This window comes from Danio rerio, chromosome 19 (assembly GCF_052040795.2).
Source record: "Danio rerio strain M-AB ecotype USA chromosome 19, GRCz13ab, whole genome shotgun sequence".
Taxonomy (NCBI): Eukaryota; Metazoa; Chordata; class Actinopteri; order Cypriniformes; family Danionidae; genus Danio; species Danio rerio.
This window is the reverse complement of record NC_141039.2, coordinates 24786321-24806249: the sequence shown is the minus strand read 5'-3', so window position 1 is coordinate 24806249 and position 19929 is coordinate 24786321. Positions and strand designations below refer to the sequence as shown.

Genomic DNA, 19929 nt, shown 5'->3' with positions numbered 1-19929 from the left:
ATTAATTCATAAATGAAAAGATTTTATTCAATGTGTGCAATCTAAAATCCACCAAAACAACTCCGGTGCTTTCAAAACTCCTCTTGAAGCTTCAAAATCTTTGTAAACCATTTGGATTCGATCAATGATTTGCAATGTGTCAAATTTTTTAATGTTATAAAATTTGTATTTTCTTATTTTATTTTATTTTATTTTTTATGTGGTCAGTTGTATACATTTGAAATATGTTTAATTAAAGATGACAGAAGAATTTATCTTGTTAGTACACTGAAAAGAAATCAAAAATGATTTACAAATAGTTTTTTAAGTGGTTGGAACCATTTAATTCGGGCTAAAGTTAAACAAACAAATTAAGTTAAACATTACCAAATTTAATTTGTTTCAATCAAAGTCATTTTACTCGGCTGCCATTTTTGAAACGCCTCTCGGGCAGTATGCTCAGGCATTCTGTTTGAAACAGGAAACATCAAATTCTCCAGAACTGCTTGCCAAGCTTATGAATGAATTTTCTATTGGGAATCACCAATAAAAAAAAATAAAATAAAATAAAAAAAACCTGTCTACAGTATAAAGTTTAATTTCTAAATATTTGATTCACACAAAAATTTGCAGTAACTCAGCTCTGGTCTAAGCCCCTCTCCCAGAGTATCGTCGACCCATATCGATCGATGATTGGCTCCTGTACTCGAAGGTGAGCTTTATTCGTCATATTGACCATTACACTTTCACCCATTCAAAATAATATGCAACATGTCTTGTGTTTTCTGTAGTCTTTGTTTAAATTCAACACATATAAATTGTTTGCAACAAATTTACATCCTTTTATTCAGTGTATCTTGTTATTATTGGGGTTATTAACCAAGCTCTTCAGAAAACTGACTGGCTTCATTAGTGTACAAAAATGCTGGATTCCACACAATCGGTTTATGTTGAGGCAACAAGCAGAAATTAAGTTATTCATTATTTGAGTGTATTACAATTGATTTCCTTCAAACGGTGGTGAGGTCATCTGAGTTAATCACTGGACATAAACTCCAACCCTAAAGGACATTTAACAGACGTGCTGCTTGAAGAAGGCCTGCAGTATCATCAAAGTGTGCATTTACCCAGCTCACCACCTGTTTACTACACTGCCATGCGCCAACTCTTGACTCCCTGCATAAATAAACAGAAAACATCTGTGAATCACTAATACTGGGACACTGTTAATGAATGGATATTTTTAACAGTGTTGGTAGGTTATAACACTTTCAGTATACTATATAAATACACTATATTTAGCATTATATTTCTCCTTAGCAATATATTTCTACTTACAGTTGAAGTCAGAATTATGAGCCCCGCTTTGATTTTTTTTCTTTTTTAAATATTTCCAGAATGATGTTTAACAGAGCAAAGACATTTTCACAGTGTATCTGATAACTTATTTATTTTTTTTCTGGAGAAAGTCTTATTTGTTTTCTTTCGGCTAGAATAAAAGCAGTTTTTAATAAAAAAATATATATATTTTAAGGTCAAAAATATTAATATTTATAATATTTTTTTTTTTCAATAGTCCACAGAACAAACCATCATTATACAATAAAGTGCCTAATTACTGTCATGATCACCACCGAGATCTAACCACCAGATGTCGCTGGTAAACACTCACTTCCACAGGAACTACAAATCTGCTTATAATGGACTAGATAACCAGTCATGCTCCACACATACAACAGGTTCCAGATCCTGACTGATTGCATACACACATCTGATGCTGCTCATGTACTGATTACACACACACACACACACACACACACACACATATATATATATATATATATATATATATATATTTTAGCGCTGTCAAAATTAGCGCGTTAACGCAAGCGATTCATTTTAAATAATTAACGCGTAAAAAAAATTAACGCAATTAATGCAGTTGCAGGTTTTTTTTTTACTTCCTGTTGTGGTGGACGTGTGTTTAACATGCAAGAAATGTGGATAAGACCAAGGAAGCACTTTTTGAAGGCAAGTTTCAGTATAAAACAATTAGTCGCATCACCAGGCTCTCCAGAGTTTCAAGCAATTTCGGGTGTTTCATATTTAACTTTCGATTTCTGCTGTAAGTTGATACCGCATGGCGAACAGAAAGAAAGTCCTCCGCATTTCGTGACTCGATGTTCCTTTAAGATAATAAAATCACTGCCTAGGCTACATGGTAGAATTTTAATAAGAGTATTATCTTAATCATAATAAATTCGGAGTATTGGTGTCTTATGTAAATGTACTCAGAAAGTCTCTGGTGAAGTTGCGAGCTGTCAAAGACAGGGCATTACTCTGGCTTTCAGCATGAGCCCTCCAAGTTTAGCGTGTTTCTTCATTAAATGCAACGAAAGCGTATGCTTTGCGTTGTTGTGTCAGAATCCTTGTGAAATACAGTAATACTTTAGGACGCTTAGTTTAAGCAAATTTGATGAACGTGATCATGCGTGTTGAATCTGAGGGGAGTCGCTCCAGTATGGAAGGCCGTTGGGGCCAAAACGTCTGCAGCGCGTTGTGTGTGTGTGTGTGTGTGTGTGTGTCTGTGTCAGGCCCGTTGAGGGGTGTCAGGGGTGGAGTGAGCGACTATTCTGAGTAGGGGCGTGTTCACGCGAGACAAACCTGAAGGACAGTGGGGGTGAGTTGCGCGCGACATAGGCTGCCTGAAGAGCTAGGAGGGATGCGGGGGAGAGGGGTGTGTAATGTATTTAACGACCGGTTTGCGAGTAATTATCATTAATTTGCGGGCATTTGGGAGTCTCTGTGCACATGTGGGATAGCAACTGGATGAATGTAAAGGAGGATTAAGCAAAATTGTTTTTACTCTATAACTAATGTTCTCAACTCACCGCAATAAAACTTTACAATGAGTGCAACAGTTTGTATTCCATAGTTTATTATTATAATTTTTTTATTTTCCATATCTGCAATTCCTGTATTTTGGCATTTTTTTGCAGTCAAATTGACGTATGAAGGCAAACCAGAGTTGAAGTCAAATTAACAGGCAAGAGGTCAGAAGGCAGGCGGCAAACAAGGACAAAAGGATAAACTAGACTAAGGTCAAAACGCGGAGAAGCAAGACAAGGAAAACGCATTTTAGTGTTAACTGTAATAGTAACACTACAACGTGTTTTCCTTGTCTTGTTTCTCTGTGTTTTTTGCCGCCTGCCTTCTGACCTCTTGCCTGTTAATTTGACTTTGACTCTGGTTTGCCTTCATACGTCTGTTTGCACCTGTGTTGACCATTGCTTGCCTGGCCACTGAATAAACCTGCACATGGATCCAAACCTCAGTTGTTTGTCACTCCCCGCGTTACAGAAGACTCAGCCATGAGGGTTTCAAAGTTAGCTGTGTGTGTGTATGTATATATATATATATATATATATATATATATATATATATATATATATATATATATGTGTGTGTGTGTGTGTGTGTGTGTGTGTGTGTGTGTGTGTGTGTGTGTGTGTGTGTGTGTGTGTGTGTGTAATCAGTAGATGAGCAGCATCAGCTGTGTATATGCAATCAGTCAGGATCTGGAACCGGTTGTGTATGTGAAGCATGACTGGTTATGTAGTCCATTTATAAGCAGATTTGTAGTTCCTGTGGATGTGAGTGTTTACCAGCGACATCTGGTGGTTAGATCTCGCTGGTGATCCTGACAATTACCCTAACCTGCCTAGTTAACCTAATTAACCTAGTTAAGGCTTTAAATGTCACTTTTTAAGTGTATAGAAGTGTCTTGAAAAATATCTAGTTAAATATTATTTACTGCCATCATTGCAAAGATAAAATAAATCAGTTATTAGAAATGAGTTAGTAAAACTATTATGTTTAAAAATGTGTTGATAAAATCTTCTCTCCATTAAACGGAAATTAGGGGAAAAAATAAACAGTGGGCTACTGTTACAAGTTTAATTCACTTTAAACATTCAACCTACCAAGGTAGTATTTTTATTTTATTTTTATAAAACCAATATAATTGTATTTTTTCTATACTGACGTCTGTGTACATTTAATTCTAACATTATTTTATTTAAATGACCTGTTTTAGTATGTCTGCTTCGAAAGGCTATGACAATCACATAGACCATTGCCATTGTAAACTGCATGTTATTCATTGTATCTTCTTGTTTACACCGTTTTAGAATTTAATGGATTATTGATCTACTTCAGGTTTGTTTAGTAAATTACAGCTGGAATAGCCGGCTCTTTGGATGTCGCTGAGCTTATATTTGCCTTCATTTGTATTTCAGTTTCATGTCCTAAAGTTTTTTTTCTTACCTATACTAACATAGCCATTTCGTTTTTTCAAGGAGATTTGAGGAGGCATTTGCTTAGGATCGCTGTAACTACACTGTAAAAATGTCTGTTAATTAACAGTTTCCGGATTTTGTGAGTCACAAGTGTTTTTTAGGTTTATTTAGGGTTGTGAATTGCATTTTGGGACCTTCATCTGTGCTCTGTCGACTTCTGATGTTGAAAATTCAAAGTTTAACAAAGTAACTTTAATTGACATTTTAGTATAGTTTGTAATAATATAATGTATAAGAAATCATTTATAGACAAATAAATAACAGAATAAAAATGTACTGGCAGTTTACTACAAGGTTTTTGTGGCGTAATAGCACAAACTGAGATAATATATCACTTTAAACTATAAAAAATATTAATAAAAGTCACTTTTTTCTAACCTTTTAAAGTTAATAAAGAACAAGATCCCATAATGAAATTCAAAAGCATAAATTAACCGAAAGAAAGAATAAAAACACAAATCACAAATTACTAAAAACTACTTATTTACAGATCTGTTTTACAGTGTAGATTAAAAAGTCATCACTCAAAATTCACAAAATCTACTGAAATATTCAGCTTCAATCCATTTTTGAGTTTTTAATACAAGATTTTCTCTACAGTGAAAAAGAGGCACAACCCTATAGTAGCAACACATTTAATATCACATATACAATTGTAAAATATAACAACAGTTATACAAATCTTCATTCTAAAACTGTAAATGTTAATATATGAACTAAGAGAATAAATGGTAGACATCTTGGTACAGTCTAGAACAGGAGTCACCAATCTCGGTCCATGGAGGGTCGGTGTTCCTGCAGGTTTTAGCTCTAACTTTTTTCAAGTATACCTAGTAAGACCTTGATTAGCTTGTTCAGGTGTGTTTGAATGGGGTTGAAGCTAAGCCTGCTGGACACCAGACCACCAGGACCAAGATTGGTGACCCCTGTTCTAGAATGAACAGTCACAATCCCTGCAAACAGTCAGAATTACTACTATTGGCATTAGTAGTTATAGATTCTGTTAGTTTCGTGTTCAAATTAGTGATGGAAATGTTTTCTAGACCAGACACTGGAAATCATTTTATAACAATGCCAAAAAATAAATGTTTTACATCAACAGCTGTCAGAGTAGAAATCAGGGTCCCATAATGCAACGCATAAATAAAAGGAAAACGATAAAAGGGCAACTGTTTTTTGGAAAATAGCCTCATTTTTCAAGTCCCCTGGAGTTAAACACTTGAGCTTTACTATTTTTTAATCCATTCGGCTGATCTCCGGGTCTGACAGAGGCACTTTTAGCTTAGCTTGACATAAATAATTGAATCCGATTAGACCAGGGGTGCCCAAACATGGTCCTGGAGGGCTGGTGTCCTGCAGATTTTTGCTTCAACTATCAAATACACCTGAACCAGTTAATCAAGCTCTATTTTAGTATACTAGAAACTTCCAAGCAGGTGTGTTGAGGCAAGTTGGAGCTAAAATGTGCAAGTCACCGGCCCAAGGACTGAATTTGGACACACCTAGATTAGACCATTAGCATCTCACTCAAAAATAGCTAAGGGTAAAGATCAATTTCCTATTTAAAACCTAACTCATTTGTTTTTACATTGTAAGACAGTTGAAAAATGAAAAGTTGCTTTTTCTAAGCCAATATATCTAAGAAATTCACTCTCGGGAGTAATAATCAAGGAACTTTGCTGCAAACTATTTTCCAAGAAAAAAGTGTCTGTTGAACACAGCATCTATCCAGATCTGCTAAATCTACTGCATTCAGAGAGTTGACTGAGTATTTTCTTGCATAGTCTGCTAGGCATGATTACGCATTGACAAGGATATGAACCATTACAGGGTGGTCATATGTATAATTATATTAACTTATTATATTATTATATTACTGCAAGGTGGCACAGTGGGTAGCACAATTGCCTCACAGCAAAAAGGTTGCTGGTTCGAACCCCGGCCTAGTCAGTTGGCATTTCTGTGTGGAGTTTGCATGTTCTCTGTGTTCGCGGGGGTTTCCTCCGGGTTCTTCAGTTTCCCCCACAGTCCAAAGACATGCGGTACAGGTGAATTGAATAAGCTAAATTGGCCATTGTGTATGCAAGAGTGTGTGGGTGTTTCCCAGTGTTGGGTTGCGGCTGGAAGGGTATCCGCTGCGTAAAACCTATGCTGGATAAGTTGGCATTGTATTCCACTGTGGTGATTTCTGATTAATAAAGGGATTAAGCCGAAAAGAAAATGAATGAATTATTAATATTTAATATACAGATAACAGTTTTTCACTATTTAAAGGTGCAAACACATGTTGTTTTGACACCTTTAAGGTGCAATCAAGTGTTAAATAGGGGGTCAATTCCCCGAACCCCCTGTAATTTGCCCTTACATCATGGAGACATTTGTAAGAGACAATTCAGAACATATATTCTTTGGTGCAGATCCTGAACTATTTGACCCAGAATATACAGAAGTCTGATTTTTAGAATGCGTAATATCAGTGTGCCTGCTGCAGCCATCATACGGCAGCAACGTTTCTTGATTATTACGCCAGAATGAAAGTATAGTTCCTATAGTCATGTCACTCTAAAATAGAGCAATTTTACATTTTCTGTCTCACTTAGTACATGATTTAATACAGAATAGTTGAACTTTAAATCGAAAAACTAAACATTTTTAATGGAAGCTCTTTAACTATTTTTAAGGAAGATGCTAATGGTTTATAGGCAAGGCAAGGCAAGGCAAGTTTATTTATATAGCACATTTCATACACAGTGGCAATTCAAAGTGCTTTACATAAACAAGAATAAAAGAAACAAGTAAAATAAAAATAAAAACAAATAATAAAAATGCGTAAAAACAAAACAAAACAAAACATAAAAACAGGTAAAATGTGATATAAAAGAATGAAGAAGAGGAGAAAAACATGATAGTGCAATCTGTCGGACGCAGCACAGTGCTCATTCAGTAAAGGCATAGCTAAACAGATGTGTTTTTAGTCTTGATTTGAATGTGCCTAATGTTGGAGCACATCTGATCATTTCTGGAAGCTGATTCCAGCAGCGAGGGGCATAGTGGCTGAAAGCCGATTCACCCTGCTTTGATTGAACTCTTGGAACTTCTAGTTTATATGACCCTAAAGATCTGAGTGGTCTGTTAGGTTTGTAATCAGTGAGCATATCTGTGATGTATTTAGGTCCTTGGCCATTTAGTGATTTATAGACCAGTAATAATACTTTAAAATCTATTCTGAATGTAACTGGCAGCCAGTGTAAAGACCTGAGGACAGGTGTGATGTGCTCTGATTTTCTGGTGCTGGTTAGAATTCTGGCTGCAGCGTTCTGGATGAGCTGCAACTGTCTGACTGTCTTTTTAGGAAGACCAGTGAGGAGTCCATTACAGTAATCCACCCTGCTGCTGATAAAAGCATGAACAAGTTTTTCTAAATCTTTACTAGAAACAAAGCATCTGATTCTTGCTATGTTTTTGAGATGATAGTATGCTGATTTACTGACTGCTTTGACATGACTGTTGAAACTCAGATCTGACTCCAGAGTCACACCAAGATTCTTGACCTTATTTTTTGTCGTTTGACCTTTAGTGCCAAGGTACGCATTTACCTTGAGAACCTCATCTCTGTTTCCAAACACAATCATTTCAGTTTTCTCTTTGTTTAACTGAAGAAAGCTTTGGCACATCCAATTGCTCATTTCATCAATGCATTGGCAGAGGGTGTCAATGGGGCTGTAGTCATTAGGCAGTAAGGCTAGGTAGATCTGAGTGTCATCAGCATAGCTGTGGTAAGAGATTTGGTTCTTTCTCATTATTTGGCTTAGAGGGAAATCATTATAGTCAATGATTTATGCTAAGCTAAGCTAAAAGTGCTCCTGCCAGACCTAGAAGTCTGTTTAATTCAAGGGAGTTGTAAAATGAGCCTATTTTACTTTAATAATTAACAGATGTTTTTTTTACCCACAGATATTTTCTAGAGACAGAAAATTCAGGGCATACCCATGATACATTTCTGCAAACCTCTAGTGTGTGTTTTCCCATTTTGAATGGGAGAGAGATACTGGTCTGGTTGTCAAAACTTTCCAAAGACCAAAGGTCGCTTTTGTGTGTCGGTCCCTTATGAACAGAGGGACCGGAGATTTAAATGTCTCCTGCCTTCTCCTCCATTGCTATTCTTAGCCATGCGCTCCAACAGAAAACATCCATCAGCAGAAATGCCACATCAGACACAAGCAGATAAACAAAACACATAACGCAGTGGGAAATAAAGTGTCACATCTAACTCCTACAAGTTTCAAGTGATCTTTAGGTTTAGGTTCTCAAATAGGATGTAGCTGACAGTTGCTGCTTGATATAAAATTCTCTGTCTGGTTAAAAAGTGTCAAGCAGGATGATAAGTTTCACATTGTGAAATACAATCCCATGTTTTATACCGCGCGCAGATGGCACAACATGTTTTTTGTCAGTGTTCTGTGAAATTATTACGCTTAGACCAAACACATAATCAAATAATAAAAGTTTTCTTGGTTTCCTCACAACTTTCAGGAACACAAGTGTATCCTGGTCCTGCTTTTCTATTATGAATTCACACTGAAATTATTGTTTTGCAATTCAGCCCCATTGACCATCTTCCCAGTATGCACCGAGGTATATTAATAACAAATATGTGCTGGATTGTTTGTTTTTTCTTACAGTGTTGTTTTTTTTTTCCAATAACTTCTCCAAGAATTTCAAAGCATTTTGTCCATTACTTATAATGATTGATTTAGTTGTTTTGAATCTTTTCTTTGAATCACTGCATTAAGTATTGTTAATTAAAGGGATAGTTCACACAATAAATTTTACTTATCATTTTCTTACTCTAACGTGGTTCCACTTTTATGGGTTTCGTTTTAAACCAAGTTAGAAATCTGTAACCATCAGTTTAAAGTGTACTGAAAAATCATACTCAAGTAAAAGTACAATTGCTTGCCCAAAAATTAAGCAAAAGTAGAGTAAAAGTATCTGTTGTAAATATTACTCAGAGTATAAGTAAAAAGTCCATTTAAAAGTACTGAAAAGTAATGAGTATTATGATGTGAAAAGTTGATGCGTTTACATGCAATTTGTGTATGTGTGTGAAAACGTAACATTCTGTAGTGCGTTTAGTGATTGTTTAAGGGCATTTCATTCATCATACAGTAAACATCTGTCATCTTCTTATCAGTGACATACAGTCTAATCCAGGCATGTCTAAACTTGGTCTGGGGGGGCGGTGTCCTGCAGAACTTAGCTCCAACTTGCTTCAACACACACTGTAGGCAACTGCGGGGCATAGATTCAAATTCACATATGGGCCATTTAGGGCAAAAATTTGGCACTAATGGCAAAATGTAATCTGAATGTGAGTCTATTGTAGCCCATGTGGAAAACGATCAATTTGGCCCAAATGATGGAAGACAAATGTAGGCCACAGTTGGCAAAAATTTGGCATAGTCATTTAAGGGTAATCTGGGTCAAAGCACAAAGTGGCTCACACATGTAAGTGCAAATGTGGCCCAGTTATTTTAAGAAATATGTGTGCCACTATTGGCAAATATTTGGCACAGTTAGCTCTGATTATTGCGGCTGTGAGCCTAAAGTGGCCCAGAGAAAATATGGCAAATGTGGCCCAGTTATCTTAAAACATATGGGGACCACATAGACTAAAGTCAACATCATGCAGAAAAGTGTTTACTTTAGTTGGGCTCAACTAAAAGCAAGTGAGTGCTTAATAAAATTGAGGCACAAAAAAATAAAGTGAGACACAACCTGTGATGAAATAATATAATTCACTGATGTTAACAGATGTTTAATCCATTATTAGAAATAACGTAATGACATGCATGCACATGCCACAGAATTATGAAGGTTTATAAGCTAAAAAAATTCTGGTTCAACTTATGCTCACGGAGACATCAATAATCAGCGTACTGTATATGAACCTCAACAAGGGTGACAATTAACAAAATGAACAAAACTCACAAACATCACAAAAAGGCACTAAAAGTGACAAAATCAACAACGTCAACATAAACAGTAGAACCAATAGCAAATAATGAAGACTGGAGCATCAGTAATATATACAATGTATTCATACTGCAATGCATGCTGGGATTTTTGTACTTTGCCACACCTAGCAAGTGTAAGGTGTAGGCCAGATCTGGGTCAGAATAAAAGCAAACCTGACCCAGAATAGGGTCAGTTCTGGTTCATTTGGTTGAATTCTGGCTGATATGTGATATTGCTATGGCTTAATTGTGGCCCAGATCTGGCAAACAGGAGCAGACCACCCAAGTGCCTTCATTCCATGCAGTAAGTGGGATGGATGTATGTTGCTTGTTGTGGGCCGGATTTGAGCCACATGAATTTTGCTAGCTGGGTGGAGTTTGGACACCACTGGTCTCTGGGTCATGTAAAGATTTGGTCATCTTCTTAGACATTTTTAAAGCTTTCAAAAGGTGTACTGCATTTATAAATCACTCATGTCTTGAGGTAGTTTAAAATAATCAATGATGAAATTTGATTGGACAGGAGTCACTGGACTGATCAATCTACTTCAGCCAATCACCATAGACAAGAAACAAGAAAGTAGTGCTTTATTTATATTATTGAAAACATGTTTTGTTCAAAGTTTTTGTCTTTGAAAAATAATAGGTTTATCTAGTAAATGCCCCTGCAATTCTAGAATCTGTAATGTAGTCGAAAAATTAACAGAAGACAGTAGATTGACAGTAGAAAACATGAGACATACATGTTTTCAAAACAGCATGTGTGAACCCGCTGTTGTATGATGTGCACGCGTTGTTGACTAAACAGTGAGCATTGCATCTCCCTTGGTTGATTTCAAATGAAGGTCATCACGGCTGTCGTTTATGGAGACGTCTGTATGCGCTTGCTGCTCCTTTCTCAAGTCATCTTAATGCAATGTGTAGCCCGTGGTACAGAGAGACAGTAAGATCTGAACACACAAGGGGCAAATTCTCATAAATGTCAATTTCACAGTTTACGCTCTAATAATGTTCCTGCCTCTGGAGAATAGCAGCGTCTTCTGTGTGTTTTAACCAGCTGATGTCACCAGTCTCGTTTAATTCAGTGCGCCGGCAGAATGCCGCATTAGTAAATGTTGAGCTTTCACTGAAAAAGCAGCGAGGCGCACTGTAATCATGACCTATGGCCACCTAAACATACGCTACGTTGGTTGCCATCATGCCAGTGAAGCGCAAGAGGCTCGTCATTGGGCTTCAGAAAAATAGAGTACATGACTGTGGACAGTACAGCAGCATTACCTTCTGCTCAACTCTCATAATGTACTGTATATGCAAATGTAATGAACAGTTATGCATTTGTATGCATCTCAATTTAATTTATTCTTGTCCTCATATATTTGTAATGCTGTTATTTGTAATGCTAAAACTGTTTGTTTTAGAATATCATTCCAACTATAGTTTTTATTTATTTAATTAGCAAAGGTTATCATTTACAGAACTTATTGAAAATTACAATTTATATTATGTGTCTGATTTCTTTTTCACTGTAAAACCAAAAAAAGTTAAGGTAACTCAAACCATTTGAGGAAACCGACTGCAACAAACCATTTTTATTCAAAAACTAATTCTAATGAGTACTCTGAACTTTGAGTACACGAAGCAATTTGAGCAAAGTAAAACCCAATAAATGAAGAATACTCAAACTAACTCGAGTAGTCAAACTAATATGTCAACTGAATGCAACAAACCATTAAAAAAATAAAAAATCTTTAAAAACGAATCTATATTAGTAAGTCCTGTGAACTAACTCCATCTAAGTTGAAGTAATGAGGTATTTAATTAACTCTTTGCCTTCGACACTGAGTTCAAAACTCTTTTCAAATGAGCTGAATTAACTGTTAGTACATTTTGAGTTACACTCATTTCATTATAATAAAGTTGACTGTTAGGTTTTACAGTCTTGATTTTTTTTTAATTTCTTTTACTCTAACTTGTTTATTTCATTAATCTAATTATTTGTTTATTTATTTAGATCTAAAAAAAATAAATAAAATACTTTCCATTCATTGTCATCAATAGCATGTCCTGTACTAAAAATGCTTATTGCTTCATGTTTTCCCAAAATATAATAGTGTTTTTGAGTTATAAAACAAATAATTTAAAATGTAAACTTGAATTACATTTAAATAGGACATAAGATCATAAGAAAAAGTGTCTTATTTAATAAAAAAATAAGACACTTTTTAGTTTTTGCTTAGTGTCATGTGAGTATCAGAGAACTGTGAACATCCAAGTGCTGTTAAAATTATTCACATATTACACACAACAAACACAGAAATGTCATTTTGGGGTCAATTTTTTATATTATTTTATTTTTTTGTCAGGATCCACAATCAATAAATAGTAAAAAATATAGCATTACGTTTTTAATTAAACAGATATATTTACATTTAAACATTTACATTTAGTCATTTTGCAGACGCTTTTGTCCAAAGCAACATGAAGAGGCAATGCACACAAGAAATGCTTATATTTTTAAGACAAATTGTACCTAAATATGCATACAAATATATATATATATATATATATATATATATATATATATATATATATATATATATATATATATATATATAATAAAACTTAATAAGCCATGCAGAAATCTGTTAAATTGTTCTGATTTATATATTTACAGTTGAAACCAGAAGTTTACATACAGTACACTGTTTAAAAAGGCACATCACCATTTTAAAAAAGTCAGGATTATCAGATTTGTTTCTGTTATGCTTAAAAGCAGAATAATAAGAGAGAGATTTTTTTGCGAAATTGTTATAACTTTTCTTGAAAGTCAAGTTTACATACAATAGGATTATTATGCCTCTGAAAAAGATCAGATTATGGTGTCAAGGTTTTGGGGGTTAGGACGATTCTAAGGGCCCATACATTCAGGGAGAAGAAAGAACATTATGTAGAAATATTGAAGCAACATCTCAAGACATCAGCCAGAAAATTAAAACTTGGCCTCAAATTTCCAAACAGACCATGACCCTAAGCATACTGCCAAATTAGTTAAAATGTGCTAATTAGTTAAAAAGAGCAACCGAGTGAATGTTTTGGAGTGGCCATCACAAAGCCCTGAACTCAGTCCTATAGAAAATTTTAGGGAAGAGTTGAAAAAGCATGGGCGAGCAAGAAAAATCTGCCACAGTTACACCAATTCTGTCAGGAGGAATGGGCCAAAATTCCTTCAAACCATTGTGAGAAGCTTGCGGAAGGATATCCAAAACATTTGAGAGGGTGCTCGCGGCAGAGCCATTTGAGGAGAGCCGAGCTCCAGCGAGGGGGAGCTTCAGCTTGAGCTCCACCTTTTTTGCACTTCTTCTACGAGTGATGTTACTGGGGGTAGGGTTAGGGGTGGAGTTGGTGTACGCATAAAAACAGCTTACAGGAGGAGGAGTGACAGCTCATGCTCCCCCTCGCTGGAGCTCAGCTCTCCTCAAATGGCTCTGCAGCGAGCACCACTTGGAACATTTGACCAAAGTTATACAGTTTAAAAGCAAAGCTAAACAAATACCAAAGAAATGTATGTAAACCTTTGACTTTCTAGAAATTAATTAAAAAATCTCAAAAAAAAAAAAAAACATTATTCTGGCATTTACCAAATGTAAATCATTTAGGTAATCCTAACGGACCTAAAATAGTAAACATTTAGTATGATTTGCCATCAAACATTTTTTTTTTAATTATTATGTTCCTTTTTTAGTGTATGTAAACTTCAGGTTTCAACTGTATATGGACTCAAAACTTTTAGATAAAATATTTCAACAACTTTCATCTTTACTGTTGTAATCTTCAAATATTTTCAATTTCTAATCTACTTTATAACACTGGTTTCTCCCACAGTCCAAAGACGTGGTATCGGTGGATTGAATAAACTGAATTGTCGGTAGTGTATAAGTGTGTGTGTGAATGAGTGTGTATGGATGTTTCCCAGTACTGGGTTGCAGCTTGAAGCATTCGCTGTGTAAAATAAAGGGCGGATAAGTTTTCGTTTCATCCTGCTGTGGCCACACTTGATGAATAAAGCGACTAAGCCTAAGGAAAATAATTGAATGAATGATAATCTCCTTTATACACAAATATTTCATCAATATTCTTACATGTTTGTCTGATGGAGAAATCAGATCTACACCTGTGTTTAAATTTTAATGCTTCATGTTATTAAAGTGTATTGTGGTCTTGGAAAAAAGCTCTAAAAGATTAATTTCAAGCGTCATCAGATCTTTTCTAAAAATATATTTTCAAGGATGTTTAAATGATGTTCGTTTTCTAGGATAATTAATTTGGGACACAGCTTGGGCATGCAATCTGTATAGGGTGCGTCATACAAATGAACCTCAAGAGGAGAACAGCATGAAAGTGTTTGCTCAGACTTCATTCCTCCCTCGACGCTAGTAAAGCTAGTCTCTCTCTCTCTCTCTCTCTCTCTCTCTCTCTCTCTCTCTCTCTCTCTCTCTCTCTCTCTCTCTCTCCCCTCTCTCCTCAACTGTGCGGCTTCTGTTAGGGACTCGCGCGACCTGAGCGCGGCGCGCGGGTGGAACAGGACGCGCGCTTCCCTTAATTAACGGAGCGCGAGCCCTGCAGGAATGTCAGAGACGCTGCGTGGGGAAGGCAGGCGATGCATTTTTTTTCTATGAGTTTACGTTGACACCAAAGACGGCGTAACAGATGAAATTTGAGACAGACAGCATCATTTTCAACCTGCTTGTCAATTTGACTACTTTTTATCAGAAAGCGCTTCACTATTCCGTTCACAGTAGAGCTTCACGCGCTGGTTTAAACCTCTTCATATGGAATTATTGGTATTGTTGACTAAATAAAACGCGCTTTTAACACCTCAACAAACATTTCGGTTGTGAAAAGGATTTATGAACCCGAAGGCCAGTTTGAAACATCAAACGTAAGTATTCAACATTCTTAAAACCGAACAGGCTATTGTTTAAATTGTGAATAATGAAGATAACTTTACAGTAATTGTGAGAAAATATCGCGGATATGTTTTATTTTCCAAACGTCTTTTCTCTGTAACACTTTCCATCAATTATTTGCTTGCATTAGTTTAAAAGTAGTTTAACTTGCAAATGAATAACATTTGATCATGCTATTTTACAACAGTAACAGTATGCTAGGTATAGATTGAATTTTTAATTTTCTGGATAAGTATTGATTAAGAAATTAATATATTTTGGAAATTCCGTTAAATAGTGAATACATTGTCTTATCTTGGTCCTAGTACAAGGAAACGTCTTTCAACCCTTGTATGCAAGTCTTCTCTCTTTAAAAACATGGAAACAGTAAATATTAGTAGTGGTAGTAAAAAAAGAAATTAGTAAAAGTATTAATAATTATCATATATTTCATGTTATTATTCAATATATCATGTTATTCTAAAAAAATAATAATAGATCAAAATAAACTGTACATTTAACAATCATCATTGTAGGACAAAACTGTAATAAAATAAATAATAATCAGAATATTTACATTGATTCTTAAAATGTAAAAGAAGTGTTTGCAAGCACATCATTGATGTTTTTTATTGCTCTCTCTCTCTCTCTCTCTCTCTCTCTCTGTGTGTGTGTGTGTGTGTGTTTGTGTGAGTGTGTGTGTGTTTACTCTTCAAAATATTTTATGGATTTTATACTGTGTACTAATATTATTAATTTGAGTTAAAATTAAAATGTACTGTTAATTTGTAATTATAGCATTAAGGATTATAGCTGAAAAAAAAATTATATATATATATATATATATATATATATATATATATATATATATATATATATATATATATATATATATATTTTTTTTTTTTTTTTTTTTTTTTTTTTTTTTACAGTGAAATTGGTTAACTGTCTGTTATAAATACCTTCTTGTTTTTGTCTTTACGCAGCAGGGATGCTATTGCCAGCATGCAATGAGATCTGAACAAAAGTGAAAATGGCTGATCTGAAAGTCCTCTTCTGTGGTCAAGACGGTGTCCAGACAGATCACCTTGACTGGTCTCTAAAGCACCAGCAAAGTCATCACTCAGTGTGTGCAGATGAAAGGACTGTTTCCAATGAAGAGTGCTGCCAGGCGTATCTGGAGGAGAATGTTAATGAGGCGAACAGGCTTTCAGAACCATGGACAGCGACTTTGCCAATTGGACGACTCTGCAAACTCAATGAATGGGGATTTGATGAAGAAGTCGGGGTATGTTACGACGAGCAGTTTGAAACCGCTTTTCCTGGTGTGGCTGACATTACTGACCATAAAGACTGCCAGTTGTTAGCTGAGGAGACCAACTATGACAACTTCAGTTGGAATTCATCCAAAGATCTCCAAGAGGTTGCCCCAGAATGCTCTCTGCTGTCGGTTGACGATTTCATGGTGGATTCAACGGAAAAGTCCGTGGATTATGGGTTTATAGGAGCAGTAACCTTTTTAGTTACCGGGATTTCCTTGGTTGTCATTTCCTACACAGTCCCACGGGATGTTAAAGTCAATCCTGACACCGTTTCTGCTCGGGAGATGGAGCGTTTGGAGAGAGAGAATGCCCGAGTGGGGGCTCACCTGGACAGGTGTGTGATTGCAGGATTGTGCCTCCTCACTCTCGGAGGTGTGGTACTGTCAACCCTTCTGATGATCTCCATGTATAAAGGAGAGATGATCAGGAGACAAGCATTTGCTTACTCCAAGCACCAAGCCAGACTTTACGGCTCTATAAATTTCAGAAGTGGCACCAGCCCAAGCAATGCTCCTTCACTTTTGTCTCTTGATGATGATGAAGGTCCTGTTGAAGTCTTGAGTTGAAGCCAGCTTTTGTCAGTTCTTATAACATTATAAAAATGGCTTTGCTTAACCGTGATCTTCACTGTGTAACAAGTGTGATATCATGACTTCTAAAAGATGAATCTGGAATATTTCATGGATTTATTACCTTGAGTCATATCAACAATTGTCAGTTTTAAGGATGAAAATGCATGAAAGCCTATCATTCTGACATGGAATTGAGTCTGGTTTGTGTAAACCATATCAGTAATACTTTACCTGAAGGGGTTTTCATAAGACTGTCATGACATTTATAATTATGACATGACAAATTACATGAATATAAATGGTATTTTTTGCATGCTTATGAAAACATTAAGTGTATTTGTTCAGTTATTATTCGAATCGCAATTTGAAATTATGCAATTAGCTAATCTAAGAGGCAGCAATATGAAATATATATGTATTATATAATTTCCCCCACTCAGATCAAATGTGTGACTGGCGTCTGTGTGTGACAGTCTCACTATCCAATTCAGTGAGTACACTTTTGTTCTGCCCAATCAGACATGCATAACCGAACTATGCGAAAAGCCCACAACAAAACAAACAAATATGGAAAGTACAGACAAGTGGGATGTTGGTGTCTGATGCTTTAGAAACATTAATAGACTAATTCATGTCAAAGAATAACAGCATGTCTGAATTATGGGAACATTTTCTTTTTAAAGTCACAGACACAGAATAAAAACAGGTCATTTGTAAGAGCTGTCTCAGAATTGTTGCTACAGCACCAGGAAATACAACAACCAACACATAAAAAATACCACAGGCAGCTATTTGGGGAGCATCTTGCTAAAAAGTAAACTAAAAGTATTGCTAATGACACTCAATTTAGTAGCTAGCAACAGCAAACTTTGAAAAAAACATCATTAAGGCACCAGAAGATAACTAGTGTCATAATTTCTGGATATGTATTAACAAATTTAAATAGAAGTTATTTAATATCTTTTCCGCTCCTTTTTTAACTAACACTCATTGCATTTTAGCAATAAGATGCTACGATACAGATAATTGAGTTGATGCTTCACTACAAAATTAAATTGCAAATCAAATCGAAATCACAACATATGTTAACAAAAAGGCAATTAGATATTTTCCATAAAAATCGCACAGCCCTATCAGTTATGTCAATGTGAATGCAGAGTTGTATTAGGATAACTTGATAAACAAATCTACAACAGCTCATCTTTGTTATGATGACCTGACTTTAATACCAAGGCAATTTGTTATAAATCTGTTATAAACAAAATTGTCACAGACCCATAATTTTTCTTATGACTTTTAAAACCTAAAATATTATTTTAATTAAAAAGTCTCATTAAAAGTGTCAGTACTATCAAATAATTGTATAACAGTATCAATAATATTATTAATGACATGGAGGTCACTTAAAATATTATGACAGTGTTATAAATTTCAGGGAATAATTGTAAAGATCTCATGACACTCATGTTTATGACAGATTTATGACACACAGTGGTGGAAAGAGTACTGAAAAATCATACTCAAGTAAAAATACCATTACTTGCCCAAAACGTAGTGCAAGTAGAGTAAACGTATCTGTTAGCCCTTTTAAAAGTACACAAGAGTAGTGAGTATTACACTGTGAAAAGTTGATGTGTTTACATGCAGTTAGTGCAGGGATGTGTAAATGTAACATTCTGTAGTGTATCTTCCTATATTTGTTCCTTCCTCTCTTTCTTCCTTGCATTGTTTGTTTATTCTGTCCTTCATTCATTCGTTTGTTCGTTCTTTCATTCATTTGTTCCTTTTTCGTTCTTCCCTTCACTCGTTCACATTCTTTTGTTCCTTCATTAGCTTCTTTGTTCATTTATTCCTTCCTTCCTTCCTTCCTTCCTAAGTGTGTTCAGTCCTTCCTTGAATCTTTCCTTTATTCATTTGGTCCTTCCTTTTTTCATTTGATCCTTCTTTCTATTCCTTGTTCAGTCCTTCGTTTATTTGGCCCTTCCTTCCATTCTTCATTCGTTCTATTTAGTGATTGTTTAAGGCTGTCTGGTGATTTCAGTAGCCAAGCAACAAATTAAGTCGACATGTTTCATTTTCTCATCATCGACATCTAGTCTACAAACATATTTCATTGCGTGAAAAGATATTGGACATCTTCTTGGACAGTTTTTAATGCTTCCAAAAGGTTTGATACTTCAACAGACATGTAACTGACTATAAGAAGCTTTGCAAGTACATGTCAACTTACACTAACCCTAACCCCAACCTAACAGTCTACTTATAATTTAATGAGATTTTTGGCATGCAGATGCAATGTAACTTAAATTCAACAAACAGACCATCAAAATAACGTGTGAGGTTTTATGAGAGTCTTATGAACACTTCATTAAAGTTACCACAATTTCTTTATGTGAGTTTGTGAATTTTTCCAGTGCATATTTTGTTGTGAATACACAGCATGCTTTACAAGTGTGGTTATATGTGTTTCTTAATGAAACTTACTCCCTGTCATAGTAGCTTGCAGCAAACTTAACAAATTCACTTTTTTTGTCATTGAGTCATATTGGAAAAGAAAAAGGCTTTTTTTTTGGTTGAGCTTTGCTTGGCAGACTATCTGACAGCTGACTTAATCGTCAGTCATTGTATAAAAGCCCCTCTTCAATCAGGAGAGATGGAGATTTATTTCAGTGCCTTTGAAGCAGTCAAATCTATACATTTGCATTCGCATTTACATAAAAATACACACGATAAAC

At 35.4% G+C, this 19929-nt stretch overlaps 1 protein-coding gene across 1 annotated transcript; it reads left to right on the top strand.

Moving 5' to 3' along the window:
• Positions 1-14983: 14983 nt before the first annotated feature.
• LOC100537369 (transmembrane protein 74) lies at positions 14984-19585 on the top strand. Its single transcript, XM_087295747.1, has 2 exons — positions 14984-15293; positions 16287-19585. Exon 2 carries the CDS (start codon positions 16334-16336, stop codon positions 17186-17188), a length of 855 nt encoding a protein of 284 aa, XP_087151873.1. The 5' UTR covers positions 14984-15293; positions 16287-16333; the 3' UTR covers positions 17189-19585.
• Positions 19586-19929: the final 344 nt, after the last annotated feature.